The 23,542-nt window shown below is 43.2% G+C and overlaps 1 protein-coding gene across 3 annotated transcripts in view; it reads left to right on the top strand.

Annotated features, from left to right (window-relative positions):
- ALPK2 (alpha kinase 2) overlaps positions 1-15,859 on the top strand; it is a 71,181-nt gene extending 55,322 nt beyond the window's left edge. For 2 of the 3 annotated variants that reach the window (XM_035100543.3, XM_035100546.3), the window contains exons 12-13: positions 3,026-3,074; positions 14,270-15,859. In XM_035100543.3, coding sequence (XP_034956434.3) covers positions 3,026-3,074; positions 14,270-14,486 — 266 coding nt within the window. In that variant the 3' untranslated portion in view covers positions 14,487-15,859. The remainder of the gene's footprint in view (positions 1-3,025; positions 3,075-14,269) is intronic. The other variant, XM_035100545.3, reaches the window with a different exon arrangement.
- The last annotated feature ends 7,683 nt before the right edge of the window (positions 15,860-23,542 follow it).

Raw genomic sequence — 23,542 nt, forward strand, 5'->3', positions numbered from 1 at the left:
CCCTGGTGAGACACCCAGCAGAGATTTAAAATTAAAAAATATGCAGCAAAGTAAAGCATGGAAATGTAGGCTGTTAAACCTTTAAAATACCCCCTTGTAAGTTGCTTCCAAAGCTCCCTACTTCCCTTAACATAGAAAGAGACCACATGTTTGTCAAGTTGAAAAAGGTTTATTTCCAAACTCTTCAGAGGTCAGATTCATGTTGTTTACAGCAGCAAGAAATGGCAGGCAGTATAACTTAAGTTTCAAAATGGTAAAATGTTTGTAAATTATTTGTATAGAAACACAAAAATGGTTTGCTTAAGCCACGTGGGTCTAAGCTTGGAGCATCCAGCTTAAGACATCTTTCTATTATGTATTCAGTGGTCTGTGTTTGCCTGAGCTTGAGTCTGGACTAAGGATTCGGCGCTCCTGTGTTCTGATTCGATACATGGTGTCCAATCACAGAACATTTCATAATTTGGGCCTCTGCCATTGGCCCTTGAACTCTGAGTCATGATTCGCAGCTTGGAAGTTTAGACAGCCCATCACGTTGGCAGTGGGAGTGGCCCAGGCTTTCAGGAATGTAAATAATAATAATTATTATTTATTTATTTATTTATTTATTTATACCCCGCCCATCTGGCTGGGTTCCCCCAGTCACTCTGGGAAGCTTCCAACAAAACATTAAAATACAGAAATCCATCAAACATTAAAAGCTTCCCTAAACAGGGCTGCCTTAAGATGCCTTCTAAAGGTCTGGTAATTGTTGTTCTCTTTGACCTCTGGTGGGAGGGCATTCCACAGGGTGGGTGCCACTACCGAGAAGGCCCTCTGCCTAAGCAGTTGCTTTCCCCCTGTTTCCGTTATGTAGTTCAATAAAGGTTCTTGCTGTTTTTGCTGTGTCCTGCTTCCTGGGAACCCACGTACACTTCAGCTTCCTGGCCGGGTTCACATGGAAGAACAAAGGGTTTGGTAACCCTCCCTCCCACAGTCTATTGTTGCAGTTGGTGCTCAGCTGGTTTTTCCTGTGGCTCTTGCCCTGGGCCCAAGTTGGGTAGAAGTTTGTAAGCTGAAAGTGTGACTAACCCATGATCAGGTCACCCCTTCAGTAGCTGCTTCGGGCTGGATGCCTGCAGGTACAGTACATCACTGACTAAAGTGGAACTCCTAGCAACAGATTTATGGATATTTCCTTTTCTCCAGCCTCCTCAAGGCTGCAGCTCTTTTCATTCAGAATGTGTTACCTACTGTCAGAGGAAAGAAATGAATTATCTACCTGCTGTGGCAAGCATTCAGCTTCCACAATGGTGCTATATTCAACTAATATAACAAATGCAGCAAGAAATTCCTACATTTTTCCACTGCTGGTAACCGGTTTGAAAAGAGGATAGAAAGAATTATAGATTCTTTTTCAAAAAAAGAAATGTGCATAGTTCATTTCAGCTCACCTCTTACTCTTCACAAGGTCTTATTGTTCGGTTCAGGCTTTGGCACACAAGCTCAGCTGGGTGTACTCCCAAGGAAAGCAAGCCCTCCGCCAGCACAGCAGAGGTTTTGCTGGTGCAGGCAGCAATTGGGCTGTGCGCAGTGGGCTGGGCTGGGAGCTCCTGCCTAAGTTGTGGACTGAGCTGCTCTCCTATGGCTACCGGCAGTGAATGGGCTGGCCTGGGAATGCCTGCACTCTTTTGTGTGCTCACAGAGCCATTCTCACCTGTGGCACTGCTGAGTTGAAGCTGTTGGCAGTGATTGGGCTTGGCTGGAAGCACTTGCCTGCCCACATTTCCCCAACATGCAATGAATGATCCACATTCAACTGCAGTCCGTGTTGTGGCTGCTCTAAGATGGTTAAGTCCACAGTCTAAAATTATCTAACTGCATTACTGAGTGTGTCTTGTACAGTACTAGTCATATTTTGGCAAAAAAGAGGTTTCAGCAATGCAATGTTGGGACTGCAGGATTTCAGTGCCTCTCTGCCTGTGTGCGGGCCTCACCAAGATGCATTGGGCACAATGGCTTCTGACCAACCAAATCAGCCCAACTTTTCATACCAAGTGGGCCACCAGAGTACAGTACTTCAGCATGGAAAATGCAGCTGCACACTGCCTTGTCATGTGAAGGTGGGGGAGCAAGGCCAAACTTTGATGTACATCCCCAGTCCGCACACAGCCTTCCCATAGCCAGCTAAGTGAGGTGCTGGGCTTTGGGAAGGAGGTGGGAGGGTCCTATAGCCCTCCCACCTTCTTCCCCAAGCTGGGAAAGTGCTAACTAGGAAGGGCTCTAGGACCCTGTCGGAGCCCTCATGCCACCTTCCCAAAGCCCAGCGCCTCCTTACCCAGCTTTGGGAAGGCAGTGTGAGGGCTGTGCATGTCAAATGTTGCTGAGGGCCACATGTGGCCCTCAAGCCACACATTGGACCACTCTGAACTAAATCATGCCATGCATGGGACAACTTCTGTGATCGCAACAGAAGGAGGTGAATTTCTGTGGAGCTCACTTGGGCATAGTGGTCTTTGTGTGACCTTGGCCCGTTCCCTTGTGTCTTACCCACATCTAGGTATCTCACACAAGAAGAGGAAGGCAGAAAACCATATGCCCCAGTCTAATCTCCTTGGAGGAAGGGCAGAGTAAAAATGCAATCAATAAAAACTCAGCTGCATTCCACCCTGTGAGTTGTGATCTTCGCAGATTCAGGATCCCCACTGCAGATCTTTATTGGGACACCAGAGCAAAACAAAGAGCGGAGGGTCGGATCCAAAAAGTCTGCCTGAGCTGAGGCAGCTCATCAAGAGGCACAGTAGTGGGGCAAGAGGTGTAGATAAGCCCTAAGAGGAAGAGATGCTCCAGAGTAGACTTGTATTCAATGACAGTGCTGAATGAATAACCTGCCTTGGAGAAATGAAATATTTGTGGCGGTGTATACAGAGAGTGTGATGGATAGCAACTGTAATCAGCAGTGAAGCCAATAAAAACTGCATTAATATATAAAGCTTTTCTATACCTGAAATACCCCTGTGTGATGCCGGCTTGCTGTTTTATTTTGTAGGTGTAGGAATGAAACTAACCGACGTTGGCATAGCAACACAGGCCAAAGGGTGAGTGAAGCAGCGCCGTTTTTTAAATGACCTGGTCCCCCCCCCCCCGTTGTATCAGCCTTGTGATGTTGTGAACTTAATAGAGAGGATTGCAGCACGCAGCATCCATTTTAAGCCACAGCTCTTAAAAGCAAAAGCATTTCAGTGGGCTTTCTTGCTGACTTCTTCTGGTGGATAAAATGTTAATGGAACCTTCCTTTTGAAAAGGCTCCTTGGTTTGCTTTTGGGAGAGGGTGTGATAAACACACTGCAGACGCTCTTGGTTGTCCCCCACCCACCATACAGTATCATGTTCCACCTAACCCATCTGGGGACAAACCATCATTCTTCCTAACCGGGGGGGGGGGAGTGGGGGGGGAGAAGCAGCAGCCAAAGGACAAAGATTTTGCTCAAATCCATTATTAGAGCTCACCAACATAGAGCTCACAATACGGTATTAGAGTTAATATCAGTGCAGACCTCACTGGCACAGAACGCACAAACTCAGCTCTACCCACATACTTTATGCAGTTTTGCTACGTTAGCCAGTACAGGGTGAATCAAGAGCTTCCTTGATAAAAAGGGAAGCATTAAGGGGGGAAGCGATGGGCGAAGGTAACAAACTATTAAACCAAGAAATGATCTGTTGGAATTCTATGAAAACAAATTGTGTGGGTGGGTTTTTTTAAAATACATTTTTATGAATTTAAACAGAGTTGCCATGTTATGCTAAAGATTCAGAACCCTAGTTGCATGGGAAAATTCATTTCACCCTTTCCTTGCTTTGGTTACTCCTACCGGTATAAGACTTCATCAAAGTTTATGCATCTCCTATACGCTTCCAAGAGTCTGCTTAGGTTCAGCAATTCACATACTGGCAGTAAAAAAGTAAAATAGGGGTCAAGATGTATTAAACATAAATTCTTCTAGATAGGAAAGATATTTTTAAATGATCCATAGTGACTATGAATATTTTCTTCAAGAAAAACTAGCTGGGTGCAGGGAGAATAAAATAATGTACTGTACTAGGAAAGAAAAAGAAAATGTTTACATTGCTGGAAAGAAACTGAATCAATGTTATAATGCAGCCTACTCAGAATGGTCTGCTTTGTCTTTAAATACAAATTGCCCAGAGTACCATATCATGCAAATCACTGAGAATCAGATGCTAATTTGCAAGTGAAAGCAGAGGTGGGTGGATAAGAAAATTCAACAGGCTGCCATCAACTACATACTGGTAGTTAGAAACTGGGAGCCACCTGAAATGCAAAACAACATGATTCCACAGAGGATCTTTCCATTTTCTTGCCTTCAACATGTACTTCTGCATTTTTAAAGAGAGTAATAGTGGACTAATGTGGTTTCTTGTTTGCTCGTTTGTTTATATATTTATTAGTGTTAGTTATTAGGGTTTGTATTTATAGCCAGCTATTCATCAAATGGTCCCAGGGCAAGATACAAAAAGACATTTAAAATTAAAAAAACAGTGTGCAATTACAACCATAACATAAAAACCACAAAGCAACCAATTATCAGAATAACATAACTGTGTCAAGTAAATACAGTACACAGCAATGGAGGAGGAGGGAAGATAGCCATTCAACCCAAATCCTGAGTCCTTTCTGATGGTAGCACAACCTCTTCCTTATGAGAGGATTACTCACTTAATGCCAGGGCTGGGCCAAGACATTTTGGCACCTGAGCAAGTCACAAAATGTGTGGGAATGTTAGGGATGTGGATTAGGATATATTATTAGATAGATCCTATCCAAGCTTGTGTTAGCAAGCTTCCAATATCAGCAGAGTGACATTCCCCTTTTGTGCGCAGCAAAGCATGTGCGTTAGATTCGTTAGAATCTCTATAACAATATTACACTTTATACTTCAATATTACACTTCCTGGCAAAGTCCCCTTTGTCCCTCTTAAAAGAAATACACAACACAGTGTTTATAAAATAAGATAGAGTTTACTTACAGTTTCATCCTGAGTTAACAGCATAATCTCAGAAAGGCAGGCTTGCTTAAAAAAGTTACAAATATATACACATGGAGACTACTTGCTAAAGTAAGACTCCATTTGGTCTCACTCTTGGCTGCAGGCCAAGAGGGAGAACCATCCTATCTGTAGATTCTCTGTAGATGTGTCCTCATCGAAGGAGGAAGTAGCTAAGAGAGCGAGTGATTGCAGGCTAGGGGCTTAAACCCCAGCTAATCTCATCTGCATATCAGGAGGGGACAGGAACTGACCTGTAGTCAGGTGTCCCTCCAGATGAGTTCCTGTTAGTGGACACTCTAGGAACTGTTGTGACTTGTCTGCCCCAGTGTTCCATCCCACAAAATGCCCCCCAGGGAAGAAGGGGTGTGTGAAGATCTACATCAGGAACAAGGGAGACCAACAGTGTTTCCTATTTGCTGAGAGGCCACTGCAGAGGCAGCATTGCGGGGGGCGGGGCTGCTGGGACGACAACAGATCCATCCTCCAATGAGTGTGCCGCAGCTGCCGCTGCCACCGTGGCAACAGCAGCACTGAGTGGTGCATTCCTTGGAAACCAGATCCTACCCCTGTGGATCCTGCCGCCTGAGGCAGTCGCCTCACCTTGTCTCATGGATAGGGCAGGCCTGCTTAATGCAGCAACTGTCCAAGTCCAAGACTTCAGGCAGAAGGTCTTTTCAGTCTCGCTTACTGAGAGCCACAACACAACAGCACTCTGCCTACCTGTGATTCCCAGCAACTAGTATTGAGGGGCTTAATGCCTCTGAGGTATTGTAACTAGGAGCCATTAGCAGGCTTCCTAATATATAGACTTTGTGTTCAAATTGAGGGTTGCGATATATTTCAATACTGTTGTGACATTTTGATTTTGTTTTGGCCAACTTAACTTTATTACAAAAATTAAGTAGGTTGTAAGTTGTTGTTGTTTTAAAAAAACAGTAAGTAAACAAGGAAATTGGAAGTTTTCTTTTTAAAAAAATCTTAATTCACTATCCCAGTGCATATTTTTCCCACTGTTGAATGTTTTTAATTCTTGTGGTCATTACCTTTCCCCATCTGCCTTGTATTCTTGGTAGATTTTGAGTGAGGAGAAAATGTCTAATGTCTTGGTGTAAGTTCACAGGCTTATAAAATGCCATTAAGGCAAAGCACTTTGAATAATTCATGACCATTTATTTTCTTCCTTTTGACAATATATGTTTTTAATGAGCATACAATATGTGTTGCAGAAGATCGCACTGATTAATATTCTGCACAATATTTCCTGCAATGGCCAAATCCCATTAATCTTTTCCTAAGACAGTGAAAAGAATTCTGGGAAGATACTACTTGACTGGGAAACAATGCTCTTGGTTCTCAGCAATATTTTAGCCACAGTTGTGTTTATGTGTGTTTTAAAGAAAGTTTATGGCAGAATTGTTCACATCACAGGAATGCAAACTGTGTCCCAAACTGAACAGAGGATGCATTCAAATTTAAATAGAGAGATTGCAAAAATGCAAGTGAGATTTTGGCTTTGGCAAACTCCTCAGGTTTAAATGTTATTATTTATTTCATTTCCTATGTTGCATATATTTTAAAAAAACCTGTTAAAACAATTGCATATATATAGCAATCAAAAACTACTACATGTTCATACAGTTGAACGCCTTGCGAGTCGAACTGTTTTGGCTCCTGAACGCCACAAATCCAGAAGTGAATGTTCTTTGGAACCCAAATGTCCAAGGTGGCTTCCGCGGCTTCCGATTGGCTGCAGGAACTTCCTGCAGCCAATCGGAAGCCACACCCTGGTTTCTGAATGTTTTGGAAGTTGAGCGGACTTCTGGAACGGATTCTGTTCAACTTCCAACGTACCACGGTATATAAAAACATTTTTAGTTCAATGCACATACTGACTAGGATAAAATTGTCTAAAGCTTACTGGTGTGTATCTTGCACTGTGTATAAAAGCAACACATATACCTTCTTTTTTAGACTCCACTTAGGAGCTTGGCTGTGGACCCTCCTATGAGGTGCACCTATGTGGGGGTTATCACAATAAGCTCTGTGACACACCTCTGATTTCTAAATTGGTCTCAAGAGAAACAGACCTCCCTGAGGAGCTGACTGCTATGCTAATTCACCTGTCCCAAATGAGTACTGGATTTTGACGTTTACTGACTTGTGTGGAAAGAAGCTGTGGGGAATATCAGCCACAAGCACCCTGCTCTCCTAACCTATAAATTATCTCTCACATTTAACAATGTCAAAGGAACCTACTATGCTGATGGTTCTCACGCCGTCGGTAGCCCTTTGCAAACACCTCTTCTCCTGTCCCTGATGCCTTGAATAATGCTGGTGAGACAAATCCACACGCATTACGGTATCCGTATATGAAAACACAGCAGAAATTGAATGAAACCATTTTCGAAGTAGCGATTTGCAAGCCAAATAGCACCAAATTTGGTTGCAGATATTGCAAGATGTGCTGGAGTTTTTTTGATCAAACAGTTCCTTGCTTCAGCAGCTCTTACAGGATGAAGTTGACTTAAAAAAAAACACCTGGGGCTATTTGATTACTGTGTAATACTCAGCCAGCCTCTAGCAAGTACAGTGGTGCCTTGCTAGACGAATTTAATTTGTTCTGTGAGTCAAATTGTTTTGTGAAAATTTCGTCTAGCGAATCCCATAGGAATGCATTGAATTTTATTTATTTTATTTTATTTTTGCCCATAGGAACGTGTTAATTTAATTTCAATGCATTCCTATGGGAAACAGCCATTCGCTAGACGAATTTTTCACAAAACGAATTCGTCTTGCGAGGCAACCTCCGCTCGAAAAATCTCTTCGTTAAGCGAAACATTTGTCTTACAGGGCATTCGTCTAGCGAGGCACCACTGTACAGTGTTGAGCTTCTGGGGTTGTATTTTCATTTTGTGGCATGTCTCTTAAGATTAAGAGCAGGGTACAGATGATGCCAACCGTAGCCTTTGTTTATGCATCATGGCATGACCTTTGCAAAAGCCTGGCTTTTGGCCCATGCAGTCTCCCTCTTGATCCAGTCAACTGAGTCTGAATGATGGTGGGAAGGTGCTCATCTCTTGATTAGTGCAGGGTTGTACCTTGGGTTTGAGTCTGGGTTCTTCTGCATGAGAAACATGAGCCTGTTCCACTAGACCCTGCCCCCCCCCTGCATCTCTTGTGCTCCTGGTGTCAGTGATTGAATCTTAGGGTTGTGGGAAGGCAAATGTCCTCTATGTCTGATACGTGGCTGAAAGGGTAGGCAACCACTCTGTGGAACTTGCAGTACAAAGTGTATTGTCCAGGCATGCAAAAAGCGAGTGGGGCCATTTCTACCACCTCCTCATGGGGGTGGGGGAGGTTAGACCTCCACCTCCTGCTTCCAAACCAGAGCCACCGAAGGTTGCTGCTGATAACCAGTGTGTTTCCATGGCTGCCCTTGTTGCATGTCTTGGCCTCTCCTTTTGATTGCTTGTGAAAAAGGTATTTTCCTTCCTGAATGGCCCTTGAACTTTATTGCAATAAGGACTATGTTGAGGGTGGGGAAGCATACGTGCTGGGGTGTGTGTGTTTATTATTCTCTTATTGGCTCCCTCCTTGTGTGGGCAGGCATGTGGGCATCATTGCAAAAACAGTTCCTGATTACTATTTATTAATTTGTGAATCACTTTCCCCATATGTCTCAATACTATTTATAAACATGCCATAAAATAAAGCTGCAAATACTGTTTAAAAAAAACAAAAAAACACAGTTGAGGATAGGTTTAAAAACAGAACAAAATGAAGACCTAAAACAGCCCACTAGCAGAGCTTGCCAAAGCAAAAACGTCTCAACAGGGATGCTGTTCCACAGAATTGGTAGGCAGACACTGAGGGAGTTACGTTGTTTTTACACTTCTCTCTCTCTGCGTATGTGTCTTTTCTGGGTTGTATCTTCCCCGCTTCCATCCATTCCACTGACCAGGGCTGGCCCTACCATTAGGCAGAGTGAGATGGCCGCCTCAGGCAGCAGGTGGTGGGAGGCAGCTGTGCTGGCATCCTGTTGCTGCTGTGCCCCACACCCTCTTTTGGTGAACAGAGCAGCATATGTCACACAGCTCCCTGTCCTGGGGCCCTAACCCATCCCACTGGAGAACACTATCCTGCCTCCTGTCTTGAAATAAGAATTAACCTGCCAGACCAGTTGGCTTCTGAGCATGGAATGAAGAGGAGGCACCATGTTGACATTCACCTCAGGCAGCACAGTGTCCTAGGATGGCCTTCCTGCACACATAGGAGCAGTGTATACCTCCTCCTGGCCTGGCACCATTTGAGTATAAGATTGCTCTGTTCATCCTTCTACTTGTGGTTTCCTCCCTCAGTTGCTTACTTGAACGTTCGTGAGTTTTACCGCATTTTTCGCTCCATAGGATGCACCTGACCATAGGACGCACTGAGTTTTTAGAGGAGGAAAACAAGAAAAAAAATATTTTGCTTTCTTGAATTGTCCTAGGCATAGCAGCCAACTCCTAGAGGCCTAGGTGCCTTTGCCTCCCCCCAATTAAATATTTGAGGAAGCTTTTGCAAAGGGGGAAAGCTCCATTTTTTTTAGGATCAGCTCAAAGTTGTGCAGCTTTTTTTTGCAAATGGGAAAAGCCCCATTTTTGGGGAAGGGGGGTCAGCTCAGAGTTGTGCATCTTTTTTGCAAAGGGGGAAAGCTCCATTTTTTAGGAGCAGCTCAAAGTTGCTGAGTTTCCTTGCAAAGGGAAAAAATCCTGTTTATATGGGGTTCAACTTACAGTTCTGCAGTTCTAGGAAAGGAAATGGACCTGTTTCTACAGTTTCCAGACAGATAATCTAATCAGCCAGTCACATGTCTCCCTCTGCAGACAACAATTGAAGCCTAGGCAAGGGGCTGGAGGGGCCGGGAAGGGAGCTAGATCTCTTATCTCCCTCTCCGATCTCTTGCAATCAGCTTCTGAGCGGGTTCCTTTCAGCTCATTCCCTCTTGTTAGCCTTTAGCTCTTAAGAAGAAGAAAAAAGCACGATCTGCCTTTAGCCCCTGGGCAATTCGGTTCCAGGGACCACACATTCGCTCCAAAAGACACACAGACATTTCCTCTTACTTTTTAGGAGGAAAAAAGTGTGTCTTATAGAATGAAAAATACAGTATATTTTTATTATAACCCGCTTTCAGCCTTCACAGTAGATGATAGCAATCGTAATGTTAATTTCCCGTCATAATCTCATTACAGTAATGGTTGCAATATAGTTCCAGCTCAGTAGAGGGCACACTTTACTCTCTCTGCGTCTCCCTCATACACACAAACTTTTTAAGAATCCCCGTTCAGTCCTCTGGAGGAAGGGAGGATCTAAGCCAATGATATCAGCCTTTGTTAATCAAATATTTAATAAGCCCACTCTGCTAGGCCTAAACAAAAGATAGAGCATGGCCAACAGACAGCTTTGCAAGTGCTAAAGCAAAACTTGGGCTGAATGTGAAAGGATGGAAATGAATATCGTTTTCCTTTGCAAAAAAACAAAACAAAAACAGACACAAAAGGCCAGTGTTTCTGGCCACCCCTTTTTAACATGGTTACAATGGCTTGGTGCCTGAGAGGTTCTGATATGGTTTTGGAGGAGCCATAGCCTCTCCTCTTCTCACATGGGAGTCACTGAAGCATGGCTCCATCTCACAAAACCTATAGGTCTTGGCTCAACATGTATTGCTCCCTGAGGTGAAGGACAAGACTGCCTCCACTGTTCCATATACAGTATGGTGGTTAACTGGGCCAGCAATTGATTTTTAAAAAACACAACAACAGCACTATCAGTAGGGCAGCATTTTCTACTGCATTTGAGGGCAGTAGACTAGTTTTGCATACCCCCTGCAACTTTTGGTGCCGTGGTTTGAGGGCACAGGGCATGGCACACACAACTCTGCCCTCCAGCACCTTGCACAATCCCTGCCTCCTGCACTGGCCATCAAAGGCAATTGCCTCTGTAGGGCTTGCCCTGAAATTTAATGTCAGAAGTCCAAGATACATGGAACAACTGCTGTGCAGTTCCTCTTCATACCAGTGTTGCCCCTGCGGGAAACTGGTTTATCACTGGCAGAAAAGTGATTTGGGGGTGAATGGTCTCTTAGAAGCAGCTAAAAAAAGACTAGATAGCAAAAGCCTGGGGTAATAAACAGATTAGTTCAGCTGTTTGTCATAAAGGACAAAACATGGCTGGCCCTGTGGGAAAAACTGGGGGAGGCAGGCATGTTTCCCCCTGTATAATTTCCTTTTGAGCAAGGGAATGCCATCAAGCCCCGTCCCTTCTATGATGGCTTGCTTTATTCTATTGAAAGTGGCACACCAGCCTCTCCAGGCTTTGAGCGGATGGAGCATTTTAAAATGGGGAGGGGGACACTTTAAAAATACAGTGGTGCCTCGCTAGACGAATTTAATTCGTTCCACGGGTCTATTCTTATAACGAAAAATTTGTCTAGCGAATCCCATAGGAATGCATTGAATTTTTTTTTTGCCCATAGGAACGCATTAATTGAATTTCAATGCATTCCTATGGGAAACTGTGATTCACTAGACGAATTTTTCATAAAACGAATTCGTCTAGCGAGGCAACCTCCGCTAGAAAAATCCTTCCTTCAAGCGACAATTTTGTCTTACGGGGCGTTTGTTAAGCGAGGCACCACTGTAGACAGAAGCAGTGCTGGTTTGCCTCATAGTGTGAACCTCATGGCTGCAGATTCTAAGGGGGACTAAAGGGTCGACATAGGTTGTGGCGTGGGTGGGTCTGCTTGGGAATCTGCGGGTTCCTCCTCCATCTCTAAGGTACATATGCTGCCTCCATCATGACATGATACACAGCCATCATGACGTGTGACCACTGATAACCTCACCCTGCAGGGATGTACCTAATCACCTGGCTGATGGCTATCGCTGTATCTTGTGGTAGTGATGCCCACAGATTTAACTGTGTGCTGAGTGACTTAAGTCATTCCTCTTGTCCTGAATCTCCCAACATTTGGCTTTGTTGGATGACCCTATTGAGTTCTAGCATTATGAGAGAGAGAGAGAGAGAGAGAGAGAGAGAGAGAGAGAGAGAGAGAGAGAGAGAGAGAGAGAGAGAGAGAGAGGAGGAGGAGGAGGAGGAGGAGGAGGAGGAGGAGGAGGAGGAGGAGGAGGAGGAGGAGGAGGAGGAGAACCCTCTATCCGTTCTGTCTGCACTGTGCTTAATTTTGTACACCTCTGCTGTTTTCTCCCTTAATCACCTTTTTCTCTGAGCTATAAAGAAGCCAGACATTGCAACCATTTTTCACAGAGCAGTGTTGCTCAAGCCCCTTAATCTGTTTGGTCACCCTTTTCTGTCCCACTTACAGCTCTTGAAATAGCCTTTTGGGGGGGTTGTCACAGGCTGTGCATTACAGACTCATGCGCTCTGGATGGGAGTGTCACAAAATGGTTTAGGCTTTCAATCAGCACCGGTAATAGCTTCACATCAGTGTCATCATTGCTAAGATCATCACCAAACGTGTGTGGGAGTTCAAGAAAAGCAGCAGAGCCTATAAAATGTATTACGCTGAAGGTATGTTTGAAAAACATTAAGATCTGTGCAATCTGTCAAAGAGCCGTTTCCAATTCCAGGGTGGAATTACATGTTCCATCATGGTCTGGCATAAGTGGCTTTTCACTGTGCAGAATTACAGATGCTCAGGAATCACAACTTTTGATGTTGTAGCCTTTCCAGTTGGTGTTCTTTTGGCACCAAGAGAATGGAAGGGAGGCATATTCACTGCTTTTAAAATGTTAAAGTTTAAGAGGTTGTTTATTATAATTGGGGCTGAAGTTGGAGGTAGACAAATGCCTGGGCTTTTGGAGATCCCTTGTCACTGACACCTCCTAGGTAGGGTGAGCTGCATTCAAGAAAGGCAGTTCAAAATGACAGGCCTGTCCTACCCAAAGAAGTAAAACACAGGGGCGAGGACTGTTAGCATTTTTATTAAAGGCAGGCAGGCTGAACAGAGATGAGAATTCCTCGCAGTTGTTAACAGCATAAAAAAACCTGTAAGGATTATATGGCACCCTCAGTCATGGTACAGGATAATATTTTGTACAGTTCCCCTCATATCATTGTGCTGTTTCCCCTGATTCTGTCAGGTGAATGTACCTGAACTCCCCCCTCCCCCCCCAAAAAAAAAAGAGGAAGAAAAGAAAAAGGAGATAATCAGGGTGAGGTTTTCTAACCTGGGTTGAACTCTAGAAAGGAGCAAGCAGCGATTCTGCAGCATGATTCAGTTTGAACTGGGGGCTTTACAAATGCACTTTTGATTTCCCAAACTGGGCTCCTTCAGGAGGAATGGCAGGATAGAAGTGAAGGTTACCAGATTTTTTTCAATGAATCCGGGGACACTTTTCAACTTCAATGGATTTTGTCAGGGGGGCTGATTTGTAAATCCAGGGACTGTCCCCGGGAAGAGGGGATGCCTGGCAACCTTAATAGAAGTTGAATGAATAAATGAATGTTTAGCTCTTGTAAGATGTCTGTAAAGTTATTTATTTAAAGTGAAGTTGAATGCTGATAGGTATAAATAAATACATACTGCTTTTAATGAAAGGCAAACTATTATTTGTGGTTATGTGAGCAACAGTCCCACATGTTGTCTGTGCAATTCTGCGTAAGTGCAGTGGGGGTGGGATCCTGAGATTCTTTTTCACCAATTTATCAAGTGTAAGTGCATGAAATCCTTTAATTTCAATGGAAGAATGAAGGTCATGTTTAGATCTCTCCCACTAGATTAGTCTTTTGGAAGGCCGCCTTGAGAACCTCAGTACTTGCCATTCCTACTTTTGCACTTTGACATACGGGCCTCCAAGGGTTGACCATGGGTCAGTGTGGCCCTTGGCGCTCCAAAAAAGGTTAGCCATCTCTTCTATAGACGATGGTGCCAATCGTGATCTCTTTTACTACATGCCATTGTATTTTGCTGAGGCTAGATGTTAAGCTGGTCATTTTCACAGAATCATAGAATTGTAGAGCTGAAAGGGACACCGAGGGCCATCTAGTCCAACCCCCTGCAATTCGGGAATTTCAGCTAAATCATCCATGACAGATGACTTTAGTTGAATATGGGTTAAGTGTGGCTTGAATGTTTTAGCAAGTCTTGCAATTGAGGTGTAGCCTACAGTATTTTTCTTAGAAACCAAAAAGTTTCAATCCTGTCTGTCTTCTTCTTCAGGTACAAAGGTTTCAAAGGTAACTGCTCCATCTCATTTATTGAACAGTTCAAGGTCCTCCACCTATGTAATAAATACTGTGAGATGCTTGGACTGAAGCCCCTTCAAGCCAGCGGTCAGAAGCAGAGGAAGCCAGCAGCCCCCAAAATCAAGGCACTGCCAACCTCAAGTACTGTAAAGAAAACCGTGGTCAGCACACAGACTGCCAAGAGAACATAGGAACTTGTTTCCTCCTAAAAGAAACATTTCTCATTCTCATCTTTGTAGAATGGACCTCTCTAGAAAGACAAACTGTACTTTCTGGAACCGAACACTCCAGCAGTGGGGCTCCCTCAGAGCGTTCAACATTCTGCAAGAAGAAAGTGGATAGTCTAGAACACGTGAACGTTTGGAAAGATCAGCACCCCCAATACCAAGCATAAGCATTCACATAGACTGCCTAAACGGACTGGGGGTGTGTGTTATTTGCACAATCTCTCTTTTTGGAAGGCTGTGCAGGACTTAGGCCTTTTGGGAAAATTGCATTTTTAGTAGATTTCTTCCATATTACTCAGCTGTTAGGTAAGTCTATAAATATATGTAGGACGTTTCAAAACACGTGAGGTAAAAGCTACACACTCCGGAATGCGTGAACCTGCTTCGCCTGCCTCTTTTTACTCAAACGAAGAACTGTTGTTTCTAGAAGTTTCCGAAAGCTGGCTTCTCAGACATGCATAATAGGTGCCAGATGCACCAAAGCATATGAAGGATTCACCTGTGGGCCTTAGACATTTGGGTTGTTGGGGTTTTTTTGCACTGGTTTTCAATATTATAATTTATGTCAAAGATATAATGTAAAACAACACATTGGCATTCGCCAGGTGACCTGGGGACTGTGTGGAGCCCACAATGTCTTTATCCTTTAACCAACAATTTAGCCTTCCGCTGACTTTTGTATAGAAACACATCATGTTTCCTCTGCTAGATGATTTTAACTATCTAATCTGTAGCTGTTATGAAGAAGTATGTGAGAAAAAGAGAGAGAGAAATGGGTGTGGGAGTGTGTGTGTGTGTGTGGGTGACGTCAGTGGTTAGAGAAGGCTTCTATGGTGCAGAGTAGAGAGTTATTGCTCTATTTGTGAGACTTATAACTGAAGAAATAAGAGCCATGCTAATCAGACTGAAGGTCTTGAGTGCTGTGTCCTTCCCTAAGAATCCCCACCCCCAGGCTAGCAAATCGTATTCTGTGGTTTAGTGCCTTTAAACATGATTGAAACTCAACTTGAACCTTGCAGGAAAGGGTGGGGCTTGCCTGTTCAAAATGAGACACTCTCTTTCTCTCTGTGTGTGTGTATGTTACAAACCTGACATCATTTTCTTTCATTTTCTTTCATTGGATTTCAAAGTACATAGATCTGTAGGAGTAATTCATTTCAATATACCTGAAGCCCTATTTAGATATTTCATATATTTCACTCACCCGCCGACAGTTTCCAGGTCAATACCACTGTACTAGTATAATGGTTTTGTTTCCTAATTATTTGCACAGTAATAATAATGCTTGTTATACTCCATGCATTTTTTTCTCCAATTAAATTCCTACTGAAACAAGACTTAGCATTGTGAACGTGTTGATAATTCACCTGATGCTGTGAAGGAGTGTACCAACCATTTCTAGGAACACCCTCCCCCCCTCCCCCTCAGTTACTGATAACCAATTCATCAGCAGTTTCTTCCTGTTAAAGGCCTGGCTTCTGTTCATAGGAAACTTTGAAGTCCAAGGGTGAGGAACCTCTAGCTCACAGGCCAAAATTAGTGTCATCAGCACCATGCTCTAACCAGCTGAGCTTGACCCACCAGAGGTTCACATTTGGCCTGTGAGGCCATTTCCCCAAAACCACACCCACCTTCCCGTCATATGTGAAGTCAGGTGTGAGGCAGGTGGAGATGCAGCTACCTGTGCACAATAGGGAAACTTACAGCGCCTTCCCAACTGTGCATTAGGAAGGGAAGGCAGGCTTTGATTCTACCACATGTCAAATTTGGCCCATGAAGCTAGGATCTGATAAAGGTCTGGCCTACAAAGCCCCACCTCTGCTTTAAATGTCCTTGAAAGCATTGACTTCTCTCAATAGCTCAGTTAGTAGAGCTCCTAATCTCAGGGTTATGGGTTTGAGCCCCACATTGGGCAAAAGATTCCTGCATTTCAGAGAGTTGGACTAGAAGACCCACGTGGTCCCTTCTATGATTCCATGATATTATGAGTATGTCATCCTATTGAATATGTGTCAAATAAGTCTGGAGGGTTGTATTAATGGAGTTGTGCCACAAAGGCATTATGTTATCTGTGGAGCATGTGGTTGTCTTTTTGTCCCACACTCATATCTGAAAGAGGTTTTGCAGGTTCTCGAATTAGTACATGAGCCCAAAACTTGGGATGGCAGTAGGATGCATATGCGCCTCAAAGGAAATGAGTCCTATTTCTTAAGTCTTCAGCTCTGAAATAACTACTGCGAGTTGTGCCAACTTCAAACCTGACATAATAGCTCATCTCGACAGGAGAGCAAGTAAGCAGCATGTACAATATGTTTCTATGGGATCCCAATATTGGCACATCTCCATTCAAATTTTGCTACAAACGCATTTGTTCAGAAACAAAATATTAAAGTAATGTGAGCATCAATTCATAAAAATGGAATTAATCATAATTATTAATTCATTTGAGGGCCATCCTGCTGTTGTGATTTGAGACCAAAACTAGGTTCCCCATCCCTGCTCTAAGCAATCAGCTCCTTTTAAAATCCATATGAATATTGTTCCACATGCAGCTCTAAATGCACTGTTGACCTTGCACCCTACACATAGAGGCAATGTGGTTCTTTTTTGTTAGAAGAGCTTTGTATGGCTATATGCAGGGGTTGGAAAGGACCTTCAAGCATGCTAATCCATCCCTCTGCACTGAGATAGGATTCATCATAGTGCACCAATTATCCCTGCCAGATGTGCTAAAATATACACAAATAATTTCTGTTTCAGATTCCTGTTTGTGCCTTTCAGCTGGTCTCTGTTGCCACCTAACCGGAAAGGATAATTTGCTGGGACGGAATTTTTAAGAGAGGAAGCCTCAGTGGGAGGTGTGGGTCAGCTGCAGAACAAGTTTGATTCATTAATCAAAATCTTAGCAAGTGTCTTTATCGACAAGTGCTGCAATCAGTTGCCATGACAATAGGCAGCACCGTAGTCATTTTTTCAGGCAGGATAATAATAAAAAACCAGCTGTGGGGGCTCATCAACCTGGTTCAGAACGTCTTGGCATTTGAGGGAGTCATACAAATTTCATACAAACATCCAAAACAAAAGGATGTTTGTTTCTTTTCTTTTTTTAAAAAAAGGAGCCCCCCCCCCAGTTCAAGGTTATTTTATCTAGTCGCCATGAAGTATTTATTTTATTTCATAAAATGTATATGCCACTCAATTGTAAACAACAACAAAAATCAAAGCAGTTATAATTAAATTATCATTTAAAACATACTTTAAAACAACTATGTAAAACTTTGAAAAGTAATTAAAATCAACCATAAGCTAAAACCCAGATTAAAACAGCACACTATATATTTGGAAATCATTTTTTTAGCAGGCACCAAAAAGTGTACAGCCAAGGTACTCTTTTGTCAATCAGCAGGGAGTTCCAAAGTCTGGGGGCTTCCACAAAACACACACACTTTCTTTCAAATGCAGAACATGTACAGTATTATGTGGCACCTGTAACTGTTGCCAGTTCTGCAGATCAAAGTGCTTTAGTGGGCATATATGGGGTAAGGTGGTTTTGCAGCTAAACTGGTCCCAAACTCTAATGGGTTTCATGTGACCTCTCCAGGGCACAAGCCTGAAAAGTGTATGGAGATTCTGGGCTACCCAGACAATAAGACCCACCTCTCAGCCTTGCTGGTGTGGTGGAAAAGAAAGCAGAACCAATACATTTGGCACCAGCTTGACTGCAGGAATTGCTGGAAAGAGGCATTCAAGGCACCATCCAGCCATTTTAGGGACTCCAATCCAGATTTGTAGGGTTTACTCCTTAGCCTTTTCTGCATCTGAAGATATCCTGCAAGGCAGTGGAGATTTAATATGAGTTTTCCCTCACCTAGATGGACTCCCTTCCCAGGTTGACAAGCCCCATCTGCCCCTCACTTCCCTCTACAGCACATGCAGAAACCGCCTTCTTGACTATTGGAATCACAATCGGTCTTGTCCCTTCAATCTGTCAGAGCTGCTCTGGATTGCCCTGACAATCTCTGGGAGATTGGTGGTGGGAAATTGTACTCAGCTGACTAATATTTCCTCTTTCTTTGACACTAGAGAAAGTCTCCCGCAGCACAACCCTTTCGCATTTAACACTGCAACCTTATTGGTACAACAAAAATGCTTTAAAACAGAACAGAACAGAACAGCAGCATTTAAATATTTCTCAAGTATGTATAGCTGGTTAGATCTCTACATAGAGCAGTGCAGTCTATGCCCCCCAACTAAGGTAAGCCCAAAATATGGGCCATGCAAGGGTCAGAGGCAAAAGGTAACCACGAAAAACACAGATAAATTGCCAAGATCGGGGGGGGGGGGGAATCGGTTAAAAATGTTAGAAAGAGTATGAATTAATTTTGGTTAAAAATCAATGGCAGTGAAGCAGGACAAATCCCAGGGAGAAGGCAGAGCATTCCTGTGATAAAGTGCCACAGTGACAAATGGGAAGGAATCAAGATAAGTCAGGGTTTAAATGAAAAGATTAGAGCCAGCGGAGAGCATGAAGGAGAAACAGGGATGAGAAAAGGGAGAGACTGGGAAATTTCAGATAAAGAGAAGACAGGATTTTTTTTATAAAAAAAAATATTTATTGAAAATTTTCTCAAACAACCAAACACACAAAAGTACAAAACACAAAAAATACAAAAACAAAACAAAAAATTCTAACTTATAACCTTTATTTCCAATCTATTGTCTTCCTCATTCCTCCTCCTTCTGCGATTCTTTACATATCATCCGTAGTAAACTCTAAATCTTATATAATTTCTAGTTATTACTTTAATACTACCTTATTTCCCTATCTTTTACATCTTATCCTTTTATATTCTATCTAAATCTTACTTCTTAATTAAATTATCATTAACTTCTAACAATACTTATTTCACACCATTGTATTAACTACAACCTCTATTTTATCTCCCTCACTTCCACTAATTCTAATCAATTATATGCTTATTCTTTAAATAAATTTTAAATCGCTTCCAATCTTCTTCCACTGCTGCTTCACTCCAATCCCGGAGTCTCCCGGTCAACTCAGACAGTTCCATGAATTCTATCAGCTTCTTCTGCCATTCATTCACTGTTGGTAATTCTTCATTCTTCCAGTTCTTTGCAAGTAGAATTCTTGCGGCTGTTGTGGCATACAAAAAGAAAGTAACATCCTTCCTAGGTATTTCATCCCCCGTTATCCCCAGTAAGAAGGCTTCTGGTTTTTTGGGAAAGGTGTTTTTCAGATAAAGAGAAGAATTTCAGATAAAGAGAAGACAGGATAGATGGAAAGGCAACTAGAGAAGAAGAAATCTGGAGATGAGAAAAAGAGTTCATGGAAGCAATGGCAAGACGAAGATTGTACATAAGGGCAATGTTGCCAGAGATAAAGGACCGTATTTTAGATGCTGGAGGCAGACAAATATGGTATGAAACAAAATAAAAAAAATTCCTCCAGTAGCACCTTAAAGACCAATTAAGTTTTTATTTTGGTATGAGTTTTTGTGTGCATGCACACTGTATCTAATGAAGTGTGCATGCACACGAAAGCTCATACCAAAATAAAAACTTAGTTGGTCTTTAAGGTGCTACTGAAGGAATTTTTTTTATTTTGTTTCGACTCAGACCAACATGGCTACCTACCTGTAACTAGAAATATGGTATGATAGAAGGATGATTGCCAGTGGTGTATAAACAAGTAAGCACTCATCATATGACTGTCTCTGTAGCATTTGTAGACCTGGGTAGTACTTCAAAATGTTGCAAAAACCTGGAGTACTGTGTCCAGTTTTGGGCACCACAGTTGAAGAAGGATACTGACAAGCTGGAACGTGTCCAGAAGAGGGCAACCAAAATGGTCAAAGGCCTGGAAACGATGCCTTATGAGGAACGGCTTAGGGAGCTGGGTATGTTTAGCCTGGAGAAGAGAAGGTTGAGGGGTGATATGATAGCCATGTTCAAATATATGAAAGGATGTCATATGAAGGAGGGAGAAAGATTGTTTTCTGCTGCTCCAGAGAAGCGGACACGGAGCAATGGATTCAAACTTCAAGAAAGAAGATTCCAGCTAAACATTAGGAAGAACGTCCTGACAGTAAGAGCTGTTCGGCAGTGGAATTTGCTACCAAGGAGTGTGGTGGAGTCTCCTTCTTTGGAGGTCTTTAAGCAGAGGCTTGACAGGCATATGTCAAGAATGCTTTGATGGTGTTTCCTGCTTGGCAGGGGGTTGGACTGGATGGCCCTTGTGGTCTCTTCCAACTCTATGATTCTATGATTCCATCTAGTCCAGCATCTTGTTCTCACAGTGGCCAACTAAGATGCCTGTGGGAAACTTGCAAGCAGGACCTGAGCACAAGAGCATTCTCCCCTCCTGTGATTTTCAGCAACTGGTGTTCAGAAGCATTTCTGCCTCTTACCCTGGAGGCAAGAGCTAGTAGCCATCGTGGCTAGTAGCCATTGATAGCTTTCTCCTCCACAAATTTGTCTCATCCTCTTTTAAAGCCTCCCAAGTTGGCACTTAATGCACACATGATTTATTTAAAGCAGAAACGCTGCAATAGCTTCTCGGAGTCCAAAGAGAAAATCAGACAATTCTGGCTTGCAAACGTTTTAGTCAGCCTGTCCAAATGTTCCTCTAATCTGCCAAGGCGCCGGTCAATGCAGGGTTGCTTCTGTGCAAACTTTTGTATCCGTGGCAAAGGGCAACTGCAGCAAATAGCAGATTGAAGGACGTAGCCCTACAATTGGAACGAATAAAAGGAAATGTACAATAAATAAATAAATCCCCCCTTCTTTTTTAATCAACCTTACATCCACATACGTAGTTTCCAATACAAAACATAATAAGAGCTCAGAAATATTATTCAGCTCCCCCAGCAAGCTGAATGTTGGAAAACTCGGGACAGGCAACAGCAAGTATTTAATTTAATTTAATTTAATTATACTTTTATGTGTTAATTGTTATCATTGGCCATCTTATGGGTTTTACAATTATCACACACCACTTCAAATTCCTGCTTCTTGGGTGAAAAGCAATGACAAACCTAGAACAGCGTCTTAAAAAGCAGAGATATCACCTTGCCGACAAAGGTCCGTATAGTTAAAGCTATGGTTTTCCCAGTAGTGATGTATGGAAGTGAGAGCTGGACCATAAAGAAGGCTGATCACCGAAGAATTGATGCTTTTGAATTATGGTGCTGGAGGAGACTCTTGAGAGGCCCATGGACTGCAAGGAGATCAAATCTATCCATTCTGAAGGAAATCAGCCCTGAGTGCTCACTGGAAGGACAGATCCTGAAGCTGAGGCTCAAATACTTTGGCCACCTCATGAGAAGAAAAGACTCCCTGGAAATGACCCTGATGTTGGGAAAGATGGAGGGCACAAGGAGAAGGGGACGACAGAGGACAAGATGGTTGGACAGTGTTCTCGAAGCTACGAACATGAGTCTGACCAAACTGCGGGAGGCAGTGGAAGACAGGAGTGCCTGGCGTGCTCTGGTCCATGGGGTCACGAAGAGTCGGACACGACTAAACGACTAGACTAAAAAACTACTTCAAATTCCAAAATGGGTGGCAAGTATGTACAGTATGTGTACATTTTAAACAACAACAACAACAACAACAACATTTTTATTTATACCCCGCCCTCCCCAGTCAAGACTGGGCTCAGGGCGGCTGACACCAATAAAATTACAATAAAACGTAAAAGAAAGAAAAACAATTAATTAAAATATGAATGAAGATACAGTTTAAAATTAAAAAAATTAAAATGCAGCCTCATTTTAAAATAGCCCATAAATTGAAACCATAAAGGGGGGGGGAACATAGGGGTCAGACTGAGTCCAACCCAAAGGCCAGGCGGAACAGCTCCATCTTGCAGGCCCTGCGGAAAGATGTCAAATCCCGCAGGGCTGTGGTCTCCTGTGAGAGAGCATTCCACCAAGTCGGGGCCAGTACTGAAAAGGCCCTGGCCCTAGTTGAGACCAACCTAACCATCTTATGGCTCGGGAATCTCCAAAGTGTTATTATTTGTGGACCTTAAGGTCCTCCGCGGGGCATACCAGGAGAGGCGGTCCTGTAGGTACGAGGGTCCTAAGCCACATAGGGCTTTAAAGGTCAAAACCAGCACCTTAAACTTGATCCTGTACTCCACCGGGAGCCAGTGCAACTGCTTTGGTCAGACCACACCTGGAATACTGTGTCCAGTTCTGGGCACCACCATTTTAGAAGGATGTTGACAAGCTGGAACCTCTGCAGAGAAGGGCAAGCAAGATGATCAAGGGTCTGGAAACCAAGCCTTATGAGGAACGTTTGAAGGAGCTGGGTAAGTTTATCCTGGAAAAGAGGAGACTGAGAAGAGATATGATAGCCACCTTCAAATATCTCAAGGGCTGTCACATGGAAGAGGGAACAAGCTTGTTTTCGCCCGCTCTGGAGGATAGGACTCAAACCAATGGATTCAAGTAACAAGAAAGGAGATTCCGACTAAACACCAGGAAGAACTTTCTGACAGTAAGAGCTATTGACAGTTGAATGGTCTCCCATGAGAGGTGGTTGGATGGTCATCTGTCACAAATGCTTTAGTTGAGATTCCTGCATTGCAGGGGTTTGGACTAGATGACCCTTGGGGGCCCTTCCAACTCTACAACAAGAAGGAAAATGCACTTACGTACCCACCTATGAATTGGCAGGCTGGAATGCAGCTAAAAACAACAGAGGTATCTCTCCATAGCAGGCTTCCTCCAGGATGTGTTGTGACTGTCGGGCACATTTGTTAAATGTTGTATTTGGAGTTGTTGTTTTGAAACATGAGATGGCGGCATTATGGAAAATAAGGGCTATCCCCAGCTTAGAGCAGGACAGCAATTATGGTGTCCTGCTAAATTGGCCAAATTTGGAAGCACCCGTTCAGCATTTGCAAAGCTCCCATTAAAAAGTTCAGGGTTTCCTTGCTTCTTTTCCTTTTGTTTTTGCTGTTGAAATTTGAGTTTGGGCACACACAACACGCA

This window comes from Zootoca vivipara, chromosome 10, assembly GCF_965207765.1.
Source record: "Zootoca vivipara chromosome 10, rZooViv2.hap1.1, whole genome shotgun sequence".
Taxonomy (NCBI): domain Eukaryota; kingdom Metazoa; phylum Chordata; class Lepidosauria; order Squamata; family Lacertidae; genus Zootoca; species Zootoca vivipara.